We start from the raw sequence: 19,505 nt of genomic DNA on the forward strand, positions 1-19,505 counted from the left end.
CCTTTTGCTTTTATATCGCTATCCATAATTCTGAATTATCTTGTGACGTGACTGGACGAGACTTATGGGCAGCAGATACATACTCCGTTATCTTGGAATACTGCGTCCTATGCATATCCTATACCTATGCCGGCTCCTATGCAAAGACCTAAATATATATATATATATGTCCTATTATACGATACTGCAGCAAAAATAACAAAATTGCTATAGTGTGTAGGAAACCTATTTTAAACCAACGATTATGCTTTCGTTCGATTCGTGGGGCGAACACAGTTTAAAATAAACTTGAAATACTCTCGTAGCGTCCAGACATTTCTAAAGTCTTTTTAACACGATGCAAAGGCGGTATCAACCTCAGTATTGCATCGCAAGCTTCCGAGAGTGTTGCCGACAGTCAAAGTGGAAAGTGAGCTCTCAAGTTTTTTAAAAAGTTGACATATTCTGTACATATTATTGTTGAGTAAGTATACAGTTATATTATTTTCAATTAATGTTTTTATCGTGTATTATTCAATTTTGTTCATTTAAATTCATCAATATTTGTTTCTTATTTATTAAACATGTTTGAGAAGTAAATATATGTTCACACACACGATCTTTTAGCTAAAAAGTCATTCAATATGACAAAAACAACAAATTTAACTGCCCAACAATGGAAAGAAAAGGGTAATGAGGAATTTAATAAAAAGAATTGGTCAGAGGCATTGAGTTGTTACACAAATGCCTTAAAGCTTGCAAATGAAGACAACTCTGAAAAAGCTATTTATTATAAGAATCGTGCTGCAGTATATTTAAAACAAGAAGAACACAATAAAGCCATTAAGGATTGCGACGAATCTCTTAAAATATGTCCAAATGATCCAAAAGCACTATTTCGCAGATGTCAAGCGTTAGAAGCATTAGAAAGATACGAAGAGGCATATCGTGATGCCAGATACATTATTTCATATGATCCAGGCAATAAGGCGATTCAACCTATTGCAGCACGATTACACGAGATCGTACAAGAAAGATATAAACAAAATTCTCGTGTCAGTGCCAAGGTCTGTATATTGAAACTTATTACATAATATGATATCACAAATTATACTATAATTTATTATAACATAATGCATCAATTGGATTCTTTTATAGGTATCACAAATGATGGATATAGTTTTTGAAATGAAAGGGACCAATGAAAATCGAGAAGCAGCAATGAATAACTTGCTTGTCCTTGCCAGGGAAAGGGCAGGTGCAGAAATTATGTTAAAGGATGGAATTGTCTGTAAAATAATGAAACTTCTAAAATTTGAAAAAAATGAGGAAATAATAACAATTGCAATTCGTATCATTGCTGAATTATCTAAAGATAATATTAGCCGGACTGAACTTATTTTAAAGGATATCGGAATACCTTACTATTTGGAAATGATTAACAGTAAACTTACAGAAAGAGTAAATGCTGCTCAGTATTGCTTGCAGGTTCGTAAGCCTACTATTATACTCTATAATATGAGAAAGCATTACTTACTAACTAAACTAACTCAAATTCAACAATAATGTCTAAATGTGAAACTATGTTTTTCAGACTATACTCAATACTTACAGTGGCATGGACAATAAACCAGACACAAAACCAAAGAAAGAATTATGTGAGAAATATAATAAGCAAATTGATACTATTTTGTCTTGCTTGTTATACAGTGTAACAAATAGAACTATTTCTGGATTAGCTAGAGACGCAATTATAGAACTGATTATACGCAATGTTCACTATACTGCATTAAATTGGGCAGAACAGTTAGTTGAACTTCGTGGCTTACAACGTTTAATGGAAGTAGCTAGTGAGCTTGAAGAATACAAATATGAATCTTCAATGGAGATTTCACCATCTACCAGAACTGTGACCAGTGTATGCTTAGCAAGAATTTATGAAAATATGTATTATGATGCAGCAAAAGAAAAATTCAGAAATGCCATTGATGAATTTATTAAAGATAAATTACTTGATCCAGATATAGAATCCAAGGTAAGGGGAATAGCTTTCTTTTAGATTTTTCAGAAATTTGATCGAGAAAAATATATTTCTAATATTTTTGTTTATGTATATCGAAAAGGTCCGCGTTGTAGTTGCTATAACAACATTATTGCTTGGTCCATTGGATGTTGGAAACACAGTGATTGCTAGAGAAGGTATCTTAGAAATGATACTTGTAATGGCAGGCACAGACGATCTACTACAACAAAAAGTTGCCTGCGAATGTATAGTTGCTGCTGCATCTAAGAAAGACAAAGCTACTGCAATTATAAATCAAGGAGTAAATATTCTGAAAAAATTATATCAATCTAAAGATGATTCTATCAAAGTACGTGCATTAGTAGGCTTGTGTAAGCTGGGTAGTTCAGGTGGCTCAGATGCCACGATTAGACCATTTGCGGATGGCGCAACAACGAGATTAGCAGAAGCTTGTCGGAGGTTCTTAATTAATCCCAAGAAACAGAAAGATATGAGGAAATGGGCAGTGGAAGGATTATCATACCTTACTTTTGACGCTCAAGTTAAAGAAAAACTTATCGAGGATGGCCAAGCGGTCCAAGCGATGATAGAACTTGCTAAAACTGGAGATCAGTCTGTCATCTACGGTGTTGTTACAACACTAGTAAATTTGTGTAATGCTTATGATAAACAAGAAATTATACCAGAAATGGTGGAATTAGCAAAATTTGCAAAACATCATATACCTGAGGAGCATGAACTTGATGACATTGATTTCGTGAAGAAAAGAGAAATTGCACTAGCTAAAGCTGGTGTTACAAGCGCGCTGGTTAGTCTTTCTAAAACGGAAAGTCAGAACAGCAAGGAATTAATAGCGCGTGTTTTCAACGCAATTTGTAGTCAATATGAAGTTAGAGGTATTGTTGTTCAACAGGGTGGAGCGAAAGCTCTTTTACCATTGGCTTTAGATGGAACTGAAAAAGGAAAGAAACAAGCATCTCAAGCCCTTGCACGTTTAGGAATTACGATCAATCCAGAGGTTGCTTTCCCTGGCCAAAGAATGATGGAAGTAGTTCGACCTTTCATAAACCTTTTAAATCCAGAATGTTCCGCCCTTGAAAACTTTGAAGCCTTAATGGCTCTGTGTAATTTGGCGGGTATTAATGATAGCATTAGAAAACGAATATTAAAGGAAGGAGGTTTTCAAAAAATAGAAAGCTATATGTTTGAGGATCATGATATGCTGAAACGTGCGTCCACACAGGTTATGAATAATTTGATAATGTGTGAAGATACTATAAAATATTATGAGCAAGAAAATGACAGAGTTAAATATCTAGTAATTCTTTGCGAAGATGAAGATGTGGAGACAAGTTTAGCAGCGGCAGGGGCGTTAGCGATGTTGACATCAGTTAGCAATAAATGCTGCATTAAAATATTTGATTCAAAGGATTGGTTAGAATCATTACGATTTTTACTTGCTAATCCAAATCTTGATTTACAACATAGAGGTGTTGTGATTGTTTCAAACATGATCAAGAGCACTAAGGATGTTGCAGCAAGATTAATCGAAACTGATGTGATGGAAATTTTAATGGCTTTAACTAAGAACGATACCGCAGAAAATAAAAAGATCAAAGAAATAGCTAGCAGTGCATTAGAAGCAGCAGCAAAATGGAAACTTATTAAAAGTACAAATGAAGAACAACCACCTCAGGATTTAAATAATTTAGAAAACGTTGAATAAATTTTTAGTATGTACTTAATCACGCTTATATTGAATATGAAATATTTTTAACAACGATTACAATTTCGTAGTACCATGGAGTGCCTAAACAAAATGTGTGTCATTGAATTTTTACAGTAAACTGTGCAATGAAGCTAGATTTAAGTAGTAGTTGCGATATTTCATGCTAATGTATTCACATTTTGTCATTTGCCTCATATCAATCACTGTAACTTTTATAACTGAGAAAGTTTCAACTATATCGAAAATTGAACATTTTTAATTGTTGCATAGAATTCTACAAAACTAGGCAATTTCAGAAAAAATTCAAGGACAGGTGTGTATAAAATGTGATCAGTTTTCTTCTCAGATTTTGCCAAATCACTAGCATATACTGCATTTATTAACAATCAAATATTGTATACGACTGTTACTTAATAAAACGAAACTATTTATTTTGTAAAATTCTATATTATTTATTTTGTATAAACATTCACGCATTGGATGAATACGTTTATATATATACATATAAGTATGCACGAGTTAAACATATTTTTAATTGTAATAAAATCAAATAACTAATTATATTTGTTCGTATTTTAATGTATATTTTCTTCCATACCAATCCACCAAAAAAGTAATTAACAACTTAAGTTATTATTGTAATGCAACGAAAGAGCTATGATTTTAGGAATGGATGTTGCAACGCTTGATCCGCAGTAAGTCGTGTTTTGTAATCTAAATCCAACAATCTTAATAAAAGGTGATAAGCTTCTTTTGGGAATTGGATATCCAATGATGCCTTGAAGAATATTGAAACATACAAAATAATATAGCGTTATACAATTTTTTTTCCATTATTCTCTACTTTTAGTTCTCAATTATGCTTATCAATAAATAATAAATTAAAATACCTTCTCATACATGCTACTACGATCACTACTATTATTCAATGAACCTTTATTTCTCTTTTTTAACTTCTGACATAAAGACACAATATCAGTGCCTGGTATATCTTCGCAAAAGATAATCTTTTTCCCTAAATCAGCAAAGAAATATATAAAACGTGAAAAATAAACAAAATAAAAACAGAAGTGAAACAAAATATTTTGTAATAAATGAAATTGAACATTTTTTATCACAGTACCTAGCTTATGTGCACATTGTTGCATTTTATTTGACCCAAATAAAGTTGTTATTTCTGCTAAAGCTGTACAATCGTCTGGAGAATGAAAAAATGGTTGTGTACTGCTAAGAATACATAGCATCATTACTCCGCTTGCCCAAATGTCGATTGCTGGGGTTTGTGAAGGATGTTTCAATAAAACCTCTGGTGCACGAAATCCAGGCGTACCAGCCCTTGCAGCTGCTTGTTCTGGTCTCAGCGTGCATATCGAACAAACTTTAGGTTTCCCAAAACAACAACATTTCTCTGCTGTTACTTTCTTTTTTGTACTTAGAGATTGATTTAAGCAATTCTAAAACATATTGAATGTAATGTATTATAAAAATATTAATATTATCTTACAATTTTTAATAATCAATATTTTACTTCATCTGATCTTTTTCGTTTGATGGATTGTACAGTAGAACTAGTTAATGCAACATTAGTCGGTTTATCTTGAGCAACATATTCTTGTGCTAAGCCAAAATCCACTAGCAAATATCTGTGGGAAACAAGAGATTAAAATATTAATTTTACTTATTACTTAATATATATCTTATGCAAAGAAAAGTTATAAATAGTCACCTCTTATTGCACCGATCATATAAAAAGTTATTAGGTTTCACATCCCTATGTATAATATTAAATTGATGAACTCTTCGCAATGCAGTCAACAATGCTATCATGTAATCCTTTGTTTCTTGGATAGTCATATCTTGTACATAGTCCTAATAACAGTTATCATTAAAGTATTATTGCGTTATAACTCTTATATATAGAATAAGATATTCTTTATTGATATATAGATACTAATATACCGAAAATTTGTCATGTCTCATATACGGCATTACAAAAACCACTGTCTCAAAATTTCGCAAACACAGATCTAATCCAACCACATAATCTTTACCACTGAAAATACAGTTTAGTTCATCATTCTCTGATAACAAGCACATTTGTGTAAATATATTTGTATATTAATTTATAATGAATTATAATCAAGATTTCGTATATATTCATTACCCTATTTGTTGCATACATAATAATTCACGTTCAATCTTTTCAGGATGACGAGTAGGAACTAAATGTTTCAATGCAAACTTTTTCGATCCATTAGAAGATTTCAGCGTAGCTAGAAACACAGAACTAAATGTACCTTCTCCGACTTTTCCATGTATATGAAATAACTCTTTTAACAATGGTATTTTATTTTTAAGATCAACAACATTATCGGTCTCTGAAAATACAAATACATTAAATTGCAATTAATGTTTCACGAAATATAAAATTTTTGTAAATAACACAGGTATGTAATGAGTTTTTTACCATCTTCATTATCCTCTTCAACTAATCTTTTTCCTTCCATAATCGTTATACACTATTCAACACTCTTAATCACGTAATCTCGTTACTGCTTTAACATTTAGTTAATTCAACAAAATCGAAATTTTGTTGTTTAACTTTGTCAATAAGAAACTGTCATGTGTACATAACCTGTTAGAATCATCGTACATTGGCGCCATTCTAAACAGACGAATTGCACATGTTTTGTGTCATAAATTACTTCACTAGATACGAAACTTCATTTTTTGAAACCAATTTTCCGTGCGCATGCGTAAAATAAGTTGTGTTCTGTGAAAGCAGAGGTGAAAGTAAACTTCAGAACTGCGCTATCACGTATTATCAGAGAGGATATATCCTCTCAATATGATCTGCTCAAAGATAACTATGTATATGCACGATTTACTTCCTACATCGTCCCCCCACGCAAGTTATTAGTGTTTGAACAGTGTTTGAAGCGTATCCATCGCAATAAATTTTTATATCAAACACACCGTGGAAACGCATCGTGCCCGAGCAGCTTCTGCCGGACAGAATCCAGGACCGAGCGGCCAGCATTGTGCCCGAGCAGCTTCTGCCGAACAGATGCCCGGTCTTTCTACCAGGAGAAAGTGTAAGTTATGCGCACGTAGATGCCCATCGAAAATCGAGCGTTTTGCTTACTGGGTATGGGGAATTCTGCTTTTTGTTTAAATCATACAGTGTGTATTGCCATATTATTTATTGAGTTTTCCCAGTATATTACAAAGTTCGTTTCTGTGCTCTCCCAAGATACTATAAAACTTATCAAAAAACAGTTTCGCGGATTCCTCAATATATGCTTTCTGCCTGCGTACCGCATCTAATTTATCTGCCGCTTCTTCCAGTTCCTCTGAAATCTTTTGCCTATCTGGAATGGAATCTTGTATCTCCTTAATTTCATTTTGTAACGCTTTTATATGTTCCTTTAATTTCGCCTCTTCGTTCTTGAAGTCTGTTTTCATCTTATTGACGAGATCTTTTTTCTCCTTGAGTGCATTGGCAACATCGCTGCTCTCATCTTTCAAGATCTTCATTCTCTGTTGAAGATCCTCTTTCTCTTTGGAACTCAATTCTATGGAACGTTCTTTCTCAACGATCTGTTTCTTTATCAATTCTTTGAAATCATTCATCAAGTTAGCTTTAACGTGCAGTACATCCATACTCTGAGGATCGAAGATACCCGTTTCCGGCATTTTTAATTCCTCAATGTCTACGCCCATATCTTTGTTAAAGTTCATCAAGATTTCCTTATTATACATTAGGACCAGCTTCGTCAAATTGTTAGTGACCGACGATAATGTCATGTCCATTGTAAAGCTCTCTTTCTGTATATCCTGCAAATGCTCATCAAACTGTTGCATGTAACCCTGAATCTTTTTACATTTTTCCAGTATACTTTCTTTCTCTGCTTTGGACATTGGCTGCTGCTTAATTTCAGAAAGTAAATCTTCATGGCATTTCGTTTGCAAATGAATGTGATCCCTCAGAATCTTGCAGTCGGCATTCACCTTTTCTGTGTCGGAAACAATCGTTTTTATGTAATCCTCTTTCGCTTTGATATCGCTTTGCTGATTTTCTTCATCCTGTTTTAAGTCTTGCAGGATCTTTTGTAAGTGAATTATATCTTTGTCGATGTTCTGAGCTTTTTCTTCTACTGCCTGCAATTTCTCCTCGTTCTCATCTAGATCAAACTGTACAGTGCTCATGTCTTTTCCAGTGACTCCATGCTGGTGCCCAAGGTCTTCTAAATATTTTTTAACCATTGCCTCTTCCTTGTCCAGTTTTTCATCATTCCAAGCGTTGTAGAATTCGATCATAGAGACTAAATTATACTTATGCATATCAACCTCCCTTTCATCTCCCACGAAAGGCAAATTATCTAAATCATAATTTTCCAAAGCTATTTCCCTAACTTCGCAAGTTTCCACCAACCAGCAGATCCAGCGCAAAACATTTGGCCAGGAGTGCATGGCGTTAGCAGTCTTCAACCAAGATTTAGTGATAACACCAGGATAATGAAGCTTCTTGGCAATTTTTGGCAACTCCTCCACGTAATTGGTAATCGTTAGAACTGATTTCATGTCTAGCATTTTAACTAGGTAAGCAGAAACTTCTATGAACATTTTTAGAGTTATTGGCTTTATACTACCATTGCCGTTAAGCATATGAGTAAGTTGATTTGCATTGAAGTAAGTGTCTATTTTGTCGAGCATATAAGCCTGATTAGCTTTGTCTGTAAAAGGTTTCTGGTCTTTCTTGGCACTTCTGCCTCCTAGGCTGCTGATACGATCAGCAGATAAGGATCTGGATCCAGTTGGAAGAGCGGAGTGAACTTTATTGTGTATGCTTGGTGTTGTTGGAGCTGTTGATCCATGACGCAGTGGTGTTTTACCTAAGAAAACAATATTATGCGCAATAGTAGAATTGTACGATCTATGTATTGGCACGGACCCGAGGCTTTTATTTACAATTAGATCGAATCTTTACTGTAACTATGGAGAAAATAATATGGGGTTAATCAAATGTAACGAAAGGGATAATAAATATTTACCCGATGGTTTGAGAATCGATCCTCTAGTGCTCGCTCTGTCACATGATTTTTGTCGAAACCTGGGTATACAACTATCAGTGGGGTTACTGACAATCTTCGATTTCAATATTTGCGTCCTCCTTGTGTCGCCCCGTGACATGTCATCTCTGTCAAGTATGGATATTCTTACCGGATTCGTAGATGATCTACGACCCGCCGAATTGCTTCGCATTTTCGGCGAAATAAACAAAACTTTTCGCAATGAAATATACTGATAGAAACGAAAATTCAGCGAATAAAGAATTGGCCGGGATGGCGGGAACAGTTGACAGATTTAAGCCTCGGTAAAGTAAAATTCTCGATAAAATTGGGTACCTTGATCACCCCGTAAAATTTCTAAAAATTGTTATGACTTGATTGTGAAAAATAGATGTATAATATGTGTATTTGTGTATATTTTGGAACTCGTAGGACACGTCCTGGAGTCTTTTTGTCCGAAATATATTGTTTCGGTTCATTCCCGCCAATATAACTGCCTCAGGGCTCTGCTACCTTATCATCATAATATAGATACGTTACTGTTTTGGCTGCGCATGCGCGTAAAGTCTTGCGACAAACGTGATACACCACTCGAGAAAACGGTTAAAATCAGCAAGTAGTAATCAGTAGTAACTTAAAATTAACGTTGTTGGTCTCGAATTGTTATTGCCAACTCATTTATCCATTTGGTATCATAATACTTTATAATTATTGTATTTTTTCAAGGTCTAGAGAAAAGTAACGTTTTTCGAATCAGAGAGGAACTCTCCTCTCTGTTTGAATTTTAAAAAATGCTTTGAACCAGTGACGCCAGAATCGTGGGACGTTTCTTTGAACACTTTTTTTTTGTTCTTTGTTCATCATATAATTATTGTAATGACTAGACTGCGGATCTTTATACATTTATAGCAAAATTGAGTAGATGAAATACAAAATTGTTCAAAACTTTCAAAGTTGAAGATGTCAATACATGATTTCTCCTTGTTTGACACGTAACGGCCCCGAATTCGAGACCGCGTTAAAAAGAGCATAAAAACGGTCACGTGTTTGGCGTTTTTCAATGCTCAGCTGTACGGATTTGACGTCGAACAGTGGTGAATGTACCCATAGGTAAACGTCGCGCCGACCGCGTGTGTACGAAACACGCATCGGCCGTCGCGAGGGCTGCCGTTCCCGGCTTTTTTTCCTACAACAGGCAAGGTGCAGCAGTACTCTTATACCTATACTGTCCTATACCCACCTATACCTCGTCTGTGATACTATATATATGTACACGAAGTAGAAATTAGTACATATCAGGGACCATGGGGAGCATCCTTTCTGTTACTAAATATATCCAGTGTTTCGATATCCCCGATATCGCGCGTCGAGGATTTTTCGTGCGATATTGGTGGCCAAAACAGTAGTAACGTATCTATGACGACGAGGTAGTGGAGCCCTGCGCCCTGCGCCTTGAGACAGTTATATTGGCACAAAAGTACCGAAACAATCTGATCGGGACAAAAAAAACTTCAGGACGTGTCCTACAAGTTACAAAATATACATAAATACACATGTTATACATTCATTTTTCAGAATCAAATCATACAAATCTTTTCAAATTCTGCGGGGTGCTCAAAGTGCCCCATTTTATCGAGAATCTTACTTTACTGAGGCTGAGGAAGCGCCTCCAGCGGTCATCCATCGCACTGCATCGCACGAAACATCCTCGACGATATCGGAACCAGTGCTTCGATTGTGCCCAACATTTTTCGTACGATGGATGGCCGCTAGAGGCGCTGCGCGGAAAAACAGTAACGTATCTACTATTGGGTAGCAGAGCGGCCAGAGCCCTGAGGCAGTTATATTGGCGGGAATGTACCGAAATAATCTTATCGCACAAAAAGACTCCAGGACGTGTCCTACAAATTACAAAATATACATAAATACACCCTCATTCTTTAGAATCAAATCATATAAATTTTTTAAAGTTCTGCGGGGTGCTCAAGGAATCCCATTTTATCGAGAAGCTCACGTTACTGAGGCTGAAATCGCCGCGCATGCGCGAGAAAAGTTGGGCTCAATCAGGCTTTATCAGTGTTTATCAGGCTCAATCGAATGATCGAAGGCAATCGAAGCACTGATCGGAACACTGACTAAACATGTACATTCAACCTCTCTCTCTATTGAAGAATATACGATTTTAATATTTCATATCAAGAAATACTCTTTCTTACTTAGGTGACAAATATTATGAAGTGTATCAGATTTTTCAGAAATGTCATGGAATATATATACTGAAATTTTTGTTCTACGCTTTTGTGTATGTTCAATTGTTTACTGCTGTGCAATTCAAATAAATAGGTATCTTGCACGATAATTTATATCCTTTACTTTACGCTATAATATAAATAAGTTTTCTAAATATACTTTCATACGGTATACGGTTATGTTTGTATATAGAATATATGTAACATGCGTATTCATGATAGAACAAGTGTAAGCACGGTCGCGTAGTACTTTTTATTAATTGTATTTTAATTCTCCCTTTGTGAAACAAAGAAATGTTAATTCTGTGCTCTTATGTAAGAATATAGTTAATTATTGAAATTTGTAAAATACATAGTCTATGTACATACATTTTTATTTGGAATTCATTGAAAGTCCTATGATGATAGGTTAAAGTGTAAGAGTATGTTAACAACATTGGTTTAGTTTTCAATATGTATACCATATGCAGTTTTTCTTTTATTTGTAGATATTTAAATAAATTAATACTATATGCATATATATCTTATACAATTCCAGCATTTCCTATCAACAGATTTGTAGGAACTTGCAGTAATTAACTTTTAAAATATCTACCAATGTGGTTTTGTATTCCATAAGAAGTAGAAAATATTCATCTAAAAATGTTCAACATTGATCCACCTAAACCACCAGAAGATAGTGAAAGAAGAGTTTTTATAAATGACACAAATTGGGATAAAATAGCAGTTTACCTTGTTGGTAATCAGCAAAGATTTAGAGAAAATATTATAATTCCACGGACAGTGGCGCCTGTACAAATTAAAAGTAATGTAGAAAAACGCATGGAAACTGTAGCAGAAAGTTGTACTTTTAAAAGTATATGTAGTTGTTTTATAGGTATGCTACACGATTATGTTAAATTGTTATTGTTCAATTTATTACGATTTTTAAAAAATTATATTTTTAGGGTATGCCTTGGGAGGTGTAATAGGATGGTTTACAGCTAGTGTAAATCCAAATTTTGCTAGTATCGAGAAACAACAAACTGTACGTGAAACAATTAGAGAAATGGGAAGCACAGCTTCAAGTTATGCAAAGAATTTTGCCATGGTTGGTTGTGTATTTACAGCAATTGAATGCTCAATAGAATCGGTAATACTTTTATAAATTCTATATAATTTTGTATCAGTTCGTAATAATACTAAGAGTACATTTAAAAATTTTACTTCTAGTATAGAGGTAAGAATGATTGGAAGAATACGGCATATGCTGGTGGATTTACAGGTGGAATATTAGGATTACGAGGTACTGATTGTTTATGTACATCAAACTGAAATATAATATGTTTCATAATGCAATTTCATATTTCAGCTGGTGTAAAGGCAGGTTTAGTTGGAGCAGCAGGCTTTGCCGCATTTTCAACTGCAATAGACTATTACATGAATCATAGAGAGTAAAGTTTAGACCATAAATGTCATGAATTGTAATCGGTATATTTGTATAAAAAAAGTATAAAATGCACTTTGAGTGTATCTGTATAATACATACAAAAGCGCGATGATGTTCTTAGTACAAAAATGCATAGAAATAAGTACAATGGTTAAGAAAAAAAATAAATTTACGTAATACATTGATACTTATTTTACTTACATCCTTAAACTCTTCTTGATTTTCAATTCGTTAAATACAATGCTATGATTTAAATTATCTAAATTGTGTCACATAAGTCGTACAATGAATTAAATGTCTAAGTCTTATTCAATATTAAGTAAAAGTAACATACATGCTGTTTCAAAATAAAAATAATACTTTACATATTGCAGAAACATAAACAGATTTATGTTTTCTATACGATACTGCCTATCACAGTAAAAAATAAATTTTTCCGTTCTTAGCTATACTGAATTATTACTGATAGCTTGATACTAAAACAGTCTTAAAGTCTTTTTGCTTTACTTAAAAAAATATACATGGAACATTGGAAGATATGGCTTGCAAACTGTATGCTTTCCTCAGTTTGTTTGTCAATTGTATAAAATATCAATACTTAGAGAACATTGACATATACATATATGTACCTATACAAAATTTGTATTAATTAGTTTTAAGTTTGTTTTGATATGGAATATTTCGTATGCTTAAAAAATTGTGTTTGTTTCGATGGATTCCTTATATATCGTATAGCTATTACATACTTACTATAATGATTTATCAAATTTGAATTGTACTGTGTATCCTTCAACTAATAAATATTTATAACAACAGTGTTACATAAATTTATTTTTATATGAGTTATTATTTCAATATTTGTATTTCTCAATAATGGAACTGTAAATTGTTCTATTTAAAAGGAATATGCAAGGCACTTATCGCACATTTTTGTTTTGACTTTTGTAAGACACTCGAACATGAATATTATTCGACTTAGTATTTAAAGAAAATACTGAATTAAAAAACGTATGTTTACATAATACGTTTGTCACAAACGAATTCATAAAAACTATGCACTCCTATTACAACGTTATCTTGGATACCATATTAATTAGTTAATATATCTTTTTGGCACCTTTAATGGTGATCAATTTGTGTACCTTTATGCGTTTGTGCATATATTGTATGTATGTAATTATGGATGCTGTTGTTGCATTTGTGCCTGCATTACTGCCAAAAGTTCTTGCATACGTCGTAATTCTGCTTCTTTTTCTTGTAAAATACGATCCTTTTCGGATACTGTATTAGTCTTCTCAGATTCTACAATGCTGCTAACAAAAAAATTCAGTGAATTAATAAATGCATCTAATATTATAAGCAAATAAATTCAGGTATACATTGTTAAACTTACGTTTGTCTGCGAGGTGGAACAGGGGCTCCTTTTGCCAACCTTTCGCTACGATAATTTTCATAATGTACCTCTTGTGTTACTTCCTGTAAATCCTGCATATGTGTGCTGCAAACATGTAGAAATGAAAAGTAACAATTTCTTTCTGTTTTTCATATAATTTGTTTAAATAGTAATACTCTGTCTCTTACATCAACATTGTTCTCAATTTTATAAAATCACAATGATCGGGATTCTCAACTTCTACAACACCCCATGGGTACAAGCGTCCACGTACTTTACGCCCTTTCACTTCTAATAAAGTGTTTGCCCCGCATACTGCAAATGGGACTGCCTCTTTCAGTTGTCTAACTTGTTCTTTATAATCTTCATCTTCGTCACTATCACAATCTGGCAGAGGATAGATTTTTATACCGCTGCCCTCGATCTCTTCCATGACACGCTTTTTTAAACGTAAAACTTCCTTTTTCGTAAGAACATCTGCTTTAGCAATTACTGGCACAATATTGACTTTATTGTGAAGTTGTTTCATAAATTCTATATCCAATGGTTTCAATCTAGCAGGAACAGTAAATATAAACAAATTTAATAACTTCTCTATCATCTCTCTAAAATATATTTACAATCAAACGTTTCTTACCCATGACCGAACGGAGAAATAAAATAAAAGCAACAGTGTATTCTATTATCTACTATATTTCTTCTATTTAAGCCACTTTCATCGCGTAAAAATCTTTCAAACTGATCATCTATATATTGTATAATAGCTCTAAAACTATCTGTATTATCAATTGCATCTCCATAACCAGGTGTATCGACAACAGTCAACCTAAGTTTAACTCCTCTTTCTTCGATCTCCACAGTAGAGGCATCAAGCTTTACAGTTTGATTAGTTTTTTCTATTCATATAACATTAATACATTAATAACTAACAATAGTATTGCATAAAATATTAAGTGCGTATAAAAGTATACATACAAAATTAACCTTACCTATAGCATCAGGAATTACACGTTCTGGATATAAATCAGTAAGAAATAGGCTATTGACTAATGTAGATTTTCCAAGACCAGATTCTCCAACAACCATCAACGTAAATTCAAATCCTTTCTTTACAGATTTCCTATGTACTTGATTGGGTAAATTTGCAAATCCCACATATCCAGGAGTTTCGAGGCTAGCAAACTGTACAACGAGAAAATAACAAATTAATAAAACATCAGAAATGAATAATATGAACACTTTCTTACGTGATGCAACTAAAAAAATATTGCAAATCACTTTTATTCCTAATTAAACAATACGTACGGTTTTTACACTTTCAGTAGACATTTTTTTCTAAAAGGGTAACCCACAAAAAAGGAATTACTGATTGAATGATGCCTGAAAATATTAAAAAAATAATCGAAAACCAAATTTCAGGTAAACAGCAGTAAACAGGCGTCGTATTGTGACAAAACGCGATATGACAACCATACCGAAAATATATACATGCGTCAAATAAAACGGCGTAGAGTTTGTTTCACTTTATAACTTTTGTTTGAATCCACATTACTTTTTCTCTTTTTGGAATGAACTAATTGATGACCGAAGTCATGACTATAATAAAACCGAATTGTTTATTGCAGCTTCATTGAAATATAAAAGATGTTGCACCGACTGTACATGAAACGTTACTGTGCGTTACTGTTCAGTTACTGTTACTGTATATCGTACATTCATGTAAAGTGGGGGAAGGAAGATATCCCTCAATTGGAAGAAATTTAGGCGTGGCAACTGAAATACCTCCGGAGTTCTACGAGAAATAAGATAACCATTTTATCTACATTACATTCTTTGTCAATACAAACGATCAAACATGTAATTACAACTATAAAATGTAATTTATTTTTAGCGTATATTTTTTAAATGTATGAAAAATTAAATAAAAGTTGAACATCGAATTATTATGAAAAATTATCCGAACAGATTACTTTAGTATATTTACGAGTAATTTACAAAATGTTTTATGAATATTACATGTTCATAATTAAAATTACATATAACTTTTTATCGACTATTGTCCCTTAATCTTCTGACGATACATTATACGTTTATCAGGCAAACGGCTACTTTATTCAGGAAATAATATCATATACAAGCATTGTTTTACATAGTATTTGTCATTATTTCAAGTTTCCCTTTATTCATTATCTTATAACCATCGATATTTTTCCAAATGATCGACATTTATTACTAGTATAGTTAATTAATTCGTTACACAATATTATTGTTTAATAATCGACACATTATCTTCGTATCTTTTGGTGATGTACACATTTTTTCAATCACTCAAACATTTCAATTCTTCAAAAATTATGTATTTTAAGCGTGAGTAAACAAGTGTTTAATCATTTCAATCAAGTGTACGACTTTATCTATTAAATAATTATTCTCAAATCAATTTAACAAGCACATACAATGATCAGTATTAAAGTGAAACATAAAAATTGTAAGGAAGGAAAAATAATACAGATAATGCTTTGTACTCTTTGAAATAGGGATTCTTTTAGAGTACAGTTTTTGAAAATACGGCTTTGCACGGGATCAAATACACATGCAATGGCAGTATATATTTTTAATAGTTTGTACATATACCCTCAGTATTATTACAAATTGATACAAAACTCAACACGAAATTGACATGAATATTAAAACTTCTGTGTCATCTCAACAATTATGATTTACATATATATATATATATATATATATATATATATATATATATATATATATATATATATATATATATAATACCAACACTATTGAAGCATGCATTGTGCACACAGTATTTACTTTAAATTCCCAATTTACTATTACAATTCATTTCAACTAAGAAGTTAATGTAAATAGAGAGGGCATTAGACAAGAAAATTTTATTTTGAATTAAAAATGTCAAATGCGTAGAACCTAAGACTCTCATTAAATCACCTTTTGTCCTTATGAATTTTTGGGGAAGACGCTCCCCTTTAGGGGAATAATAAAAATTATATCATAATTTCATTATTTCAGCTTTGAAGAGATTCTTCCCATTGTCTGTGAGGAAACTAAAAAATCTCGCATTGGTTTCCAAATCTTTGTTAGGGAAGTTCCATCCCCTCTAGTTTAGGGAATCAGAAACTATTAAACATAGTATTTTTACTTGTCGTAAGTTTTAAGTTTCTCCTCTCGGGGTTTTGCACCACCATATATTGAACTTGATTTACTTGATTCAGCAACTGCGTTGACAGGTGCTTGAATTGTTCTTGGTGCTAACACCAAACGTTTTCTTCCAGTTGTATCTATATTAATAAAAATATTAATAATTATCGGCTCATCTCAAATGATTAAAACAAAAGAAGAAGTAGTAGAAGGAGATTAGCAAACCTGGAGGTGGATCTTTATTAAACATTTCTTCAGGAAATGGTTTTCGTTCAGTTCCTCTTGTACGAATGGATGGTGGCCTGGTACCATATGCGGTAGGTGGTGGTACACCACGAGTCCATTCTCGACTACCTCCACTTGTGTCTTCGGTAAACTGACTGTTGCCACCCCCTCGGCTACCCCCCCTTACATCCCATGAATTACCTTGCCGACCACTTTGTTGACCTCTGTCACTGTAACCTCCTGTATATATTATAATTAAAATAATTTAAAATATTTTAACATTAACTGACAAATTATAACGATTAACAGAACAGATTAGGTATTTCACATCATTCAGAAAATTCTCAACATTTCAATATATTATAAACAGTAACACACTAGAGCATGGTAAGTTAATTAATTTAGATATTAAACACAAAGTATAAAGAAATATAGAAATACAAGAATTGATTACCATAGTCATCACCATATCCACTACGACCACTTTCTCTTCCTCTAAAACCTCCTCCACCTCCACTGGTGCCTCCGCTACGAGCTCTTCTGTCGAAACCACTTCCTCGGTCGTTTCTTTTACCCTCTGCTACATCTACCTTAATCAGATTACCATCGACTTCTATTGTAGCATCTTTTTCTAATGCAGCTTTTAAATCATTCAACTCTTCAAATTCGACATAACAAAAGCCCTTAAACCTGTAGAAGATAAAAAATAAATATTAATCACCAAGGAAATAGAACACTGGAAAATTGGTCAAACTGTAGAACAGCTACTTCCTCCAGTTTCGATGATTTTTGGATATGTTACACGTAAAACTCAACATTATGTACATATGCGTTATTTTATGGACAACTTGAAACCAAAGATTCAAGATCCAAATTCTATTCGTTTTTCACTGGAGGGCAGGGCCAAATTAAGCGTAATAGCAGAAGTAGCAAATGCTGGGGCACTGTGCTTTTGGAGCAGAAAATGTTTAACTTGTAAAATTGTGGAACAGTCCTGGCTACCACCAGGTCATTAATTGTGTTTTATTTTGTTATTGTACGAAACCTAGGGCCTCCTGGTAACATTTGCTACAGGCCCCGCATCGGCTTAATTCGGCCCTGTCAGGGCCCCGACGTGCTACTATACATTGACAATTCTTGCACCAGGTTACAAAATTGTATCCGTTCAACTCGGCCCCCCAAGATTAAATCCTGAGTGCGTCACTGTTAATGACATCACAACTATAATCTTCTTATATCTAATGTATCTCCGGTAGTATCATACAAACCTATCAGTTTCTTTATCTTTAACCAATCTGATTCCTTTAACATGAAGGTCATTAAAGATTTTATCCACATCTCCTTGAACAACTCCATTTGGCAAATTTCCCACAAATGCAGTATAAGGTGGTTCAGTTGGTAATGGTTTTCCAGTCCTACGATATCCACCTCCATAATCTCTGTATAAAAACAAAAAAAACTACATTCACTTAAATACATAAAGAATGGTATTACTCAGATTATTTTGCATATTACATTATATATATATATTTTTTTAATAAAATAGTTTATTCTATATCATTAAACAAACAAAAGTAACGACATCGAACGTTTTCAATATTATACACATTTTTGTAATCCAATACACTAAAAATGAAACAATTTTTGTATTTGTACTTAAGACGTATGAACTTGTAATCATAAAATTGAGTTAAAAAACCTGTAATTATAATATTAGATTAACATTAATTTCCGAAGCATAAATTTTAATAAATAATAGAACCATAATTATATTTCCGCGTTACAATAAATAATATTGTCAAACAGGTAAGTGAGATATGTTACACAGATAAACAAATAACAGTTTCGTTAATAGTGTCGCGAGTATGATACATCAATGTTTGGCCGGCCAAAATAAAGCCGCGTGTCGAAAGCACCATATCTGCAAGGTGCTGCGCTCCTCTCTAATCGAAACTCATTTAACCTTAAAAACGTAAGATTGTCGAGGAAAGGAGGTGTTTTTTCACCAGTTTGGTACATTGACTACATGCTACCGTTACACTGTCTCAGGAAAACTTCAACGATTATTGTACACGAAAGAAATTGCAGTCTATACTTGCCTTGAATCTTCGTAACCACCTCGACCAGCCATATTGGATGCACGAAACTGACCGGGACCGCGCGGGTCGAACGAGTTACTATGTTCAAGATGGCACTTTCCTAACCATTAAAGGATTTTAAATCATAAAA

At 33.3% G+C, this 19,505-nt stretch overlaps 6 protein-coding genes across 15 annotated transcripts; 2 read left to right on the forward strand and 4 right to left on the reverse strand.

The window, feature by feature from the left end:
- The first annotated feature begins 165 nt into the window (after positions 1-165).
- LOC143208380 (protein unc-45 homolog B-like) lies at positions 166-4,294 on the forward strand. Its single transcript, XM_076422790.1, has 5 exons — positions 166-463; positions 607-1,046; positions 1,138-1,467; positions 1,574-2,014; positions 2,103-4,294. Exons 2-5 carry the CDS (start codon positions 624-626, stop codon positions 3,726-3,728), a joined length of 2,820 nt encoding a protein of 939 aa, XP_076278905.1. The 5' UTR covers positions 166-463; positions 607-623; the 3' UTR covers positions 3,729-4,294.
- Positions 4,290-6,734, reverse strand: LOC143208384 (cell division cycle 7-related protein kinase-like). Of its 4 annotated transcripts, XM_076422795.1 has the most exons (8): positions 6,199-6,730; positions 5,896-6,109; positions 5,691-5,784; positions 5,458-5,600; positions 5,260-5,374; positions 4,855-5,185; positions 4,622-4,746; positions 4,290-4,509 (listed from the first exon to the last, which is right to left on the reverse strand). In XM_076422795.1, the coding sequence occupies exons 1-8, from the start codon at positions 6,236-6,238 to the stop codon at positions 4,387-4,389; spliced, it is 1,185 nt and encodes a 394-aa protein (XP_076278910.1). In that variant the 5' UTR covers positions 6,239-6,730; the 3' UTR covers positions 4,290-4,386. The 4 variants fall into 4 exon arrangements, with proteins under 4 accessions (XP_076278910.1, XP_076278909.1, XP_076278911.1 ...); XM_076422794.1 differs by having other exon boundaries at positions 4,622-5,185; positions 6,199-6,734; XM_076422796.1 differs by lacking the exon at positions 4,622-4,746 and having other exon boundaries at positions 6,199-6,731.
- Positions 6,735-6,917: 183 nt separating this feature from the next.
- On the reverse strand, positions 6,918-9,375 carry Ndc80 (kinetochore protein Ndc80). Its single transcript, XM_076422791.1, has 2 exons — positions 8,786-9,375; positions 6,918-8,626 (listed from the first exon to the last, which is right to left on the reverse strand). The coding sequence occupies exons 1-2, from the start codon at positions 8,994-8,996 to the stop codon at positions 6,930-6,932; spliced, it is 1,908 nt and encodes a 635-aa protein (XP_076278906.1). The 5' UTR covers positions 8,997-9,375; the 3' UTR covers positions 6,918-6,929.
- Positions 9,376-10,421: 1,046 nt separating this feature from the next.
- On the forward strand, positions 10,422-12,664 carry LOC143208389 (mitochondrial import inner membrane translocase subunit Tim22-like). Of its 6 annotated transcripts, none has more exons than XM_076422810.1 (5): positions 10,422-11,023; positions 11,591-11,929; positions 12,000-12,184; positions 12,265-12,337; positions 12,404-12,664. In XM_076422810.1, exons 2-5 carry the CDS (start codon positions 11,695-11,697, stop codon positions 12,487-12,489), a joined length of 579 nt encoding a protein of 192 aa, XP_076278925.1. In that variant the 5' UTR covers positions 10,422-11,023; positions 11,591-11,694; the 3' UTR covers positions 12,490-12,664. The 6 variants fall into 6 exon arrangements, with proteins under 6 accessions (XP_076278925.1, XP_076278919.1, XP_076278921.1 ...); XM_076422804.1 differs by having other exon boundaries at positions 10,423-11,146; XM_076422806.1 differs by lacking the exon at positions 10,422-11,023 and adding an exon at positions 11,172-11,474.
- Positions 12,507-15,568, reverse strand: LOC143208385 (septin-1-like). Of its 2 annotated transcripts, XM_076422799.1 has the most exons (7): positions 15,350-15,568; positions 15,180-15,254; positions 14,864-15,056; positions 14,512-14,770; positions 14,063-14,428; positions 13,875-13,979; positions 12,507-13,794 (listed from the first exon to the last, which is right to left on the reverse strand). In XM_076422799.1, exons 2-7 carry the CDS (start codon positions 15,201-15,203, stop codon positions 13,659-13,661), a joined length of 1,083 nt encoding a protein of 360 aa, XP_076278914.1. In that variant the 5' UTR covers positions 15,204-15,254; positions 15,350-15,568; the 3' UTR covers positions 12,507-13,658. The 2 variants fall into 2 exon arrangements, with proteins under 2 accessions (XP_076278914.1, XP_076278915.1); XM_076422800.1 differs by having other exon boundaries at positions 12,507-13,791; positions 15,180-15,568.
- Positions 15,569-15,963: 395 nt separating this feature from the next.
- Positions 15,964-19,494, reverse strand: LOC143208388 (eukaryotic translation initiation factor 4H-like). Its single transcript, XM_076422803.1, has 5 exons — positions 19,376-19,494; positions 18,545-18,715; positions 17,731-17,966; positions 17,277-17,516; positions 15,964-17,191 (listed from the first exon to the last, which is right to left on the reverse strand). Exons 1-5 carry the CDS (start codon positions 19,405-19,407, stop codon positions 17,049-17,051), a joined length of 822 nt encoding a protein of 273 aa, XP_076278918.1. The 5' UTR covers positions 19,408-19,494; the 3' UTR covers positions 15,964-17,048.
- Positions 19,495-19,505: the final 11 nt, after the last annotated feature.

Source organism: Lasioglossum baleicum, chromosome 4 (genome assembly GCF_051020765.1).
Source record: "Lasioglossum baleicum chromosome 4, iyLasBale1, whole genome shotgun sequence".
Lineage (NCBI taxonomy): Eukaryota > Metazoa > Arthropoda > Insecta > Hymenoptera > Halictidae > Lasioglossum > Lasioglossum baleicum.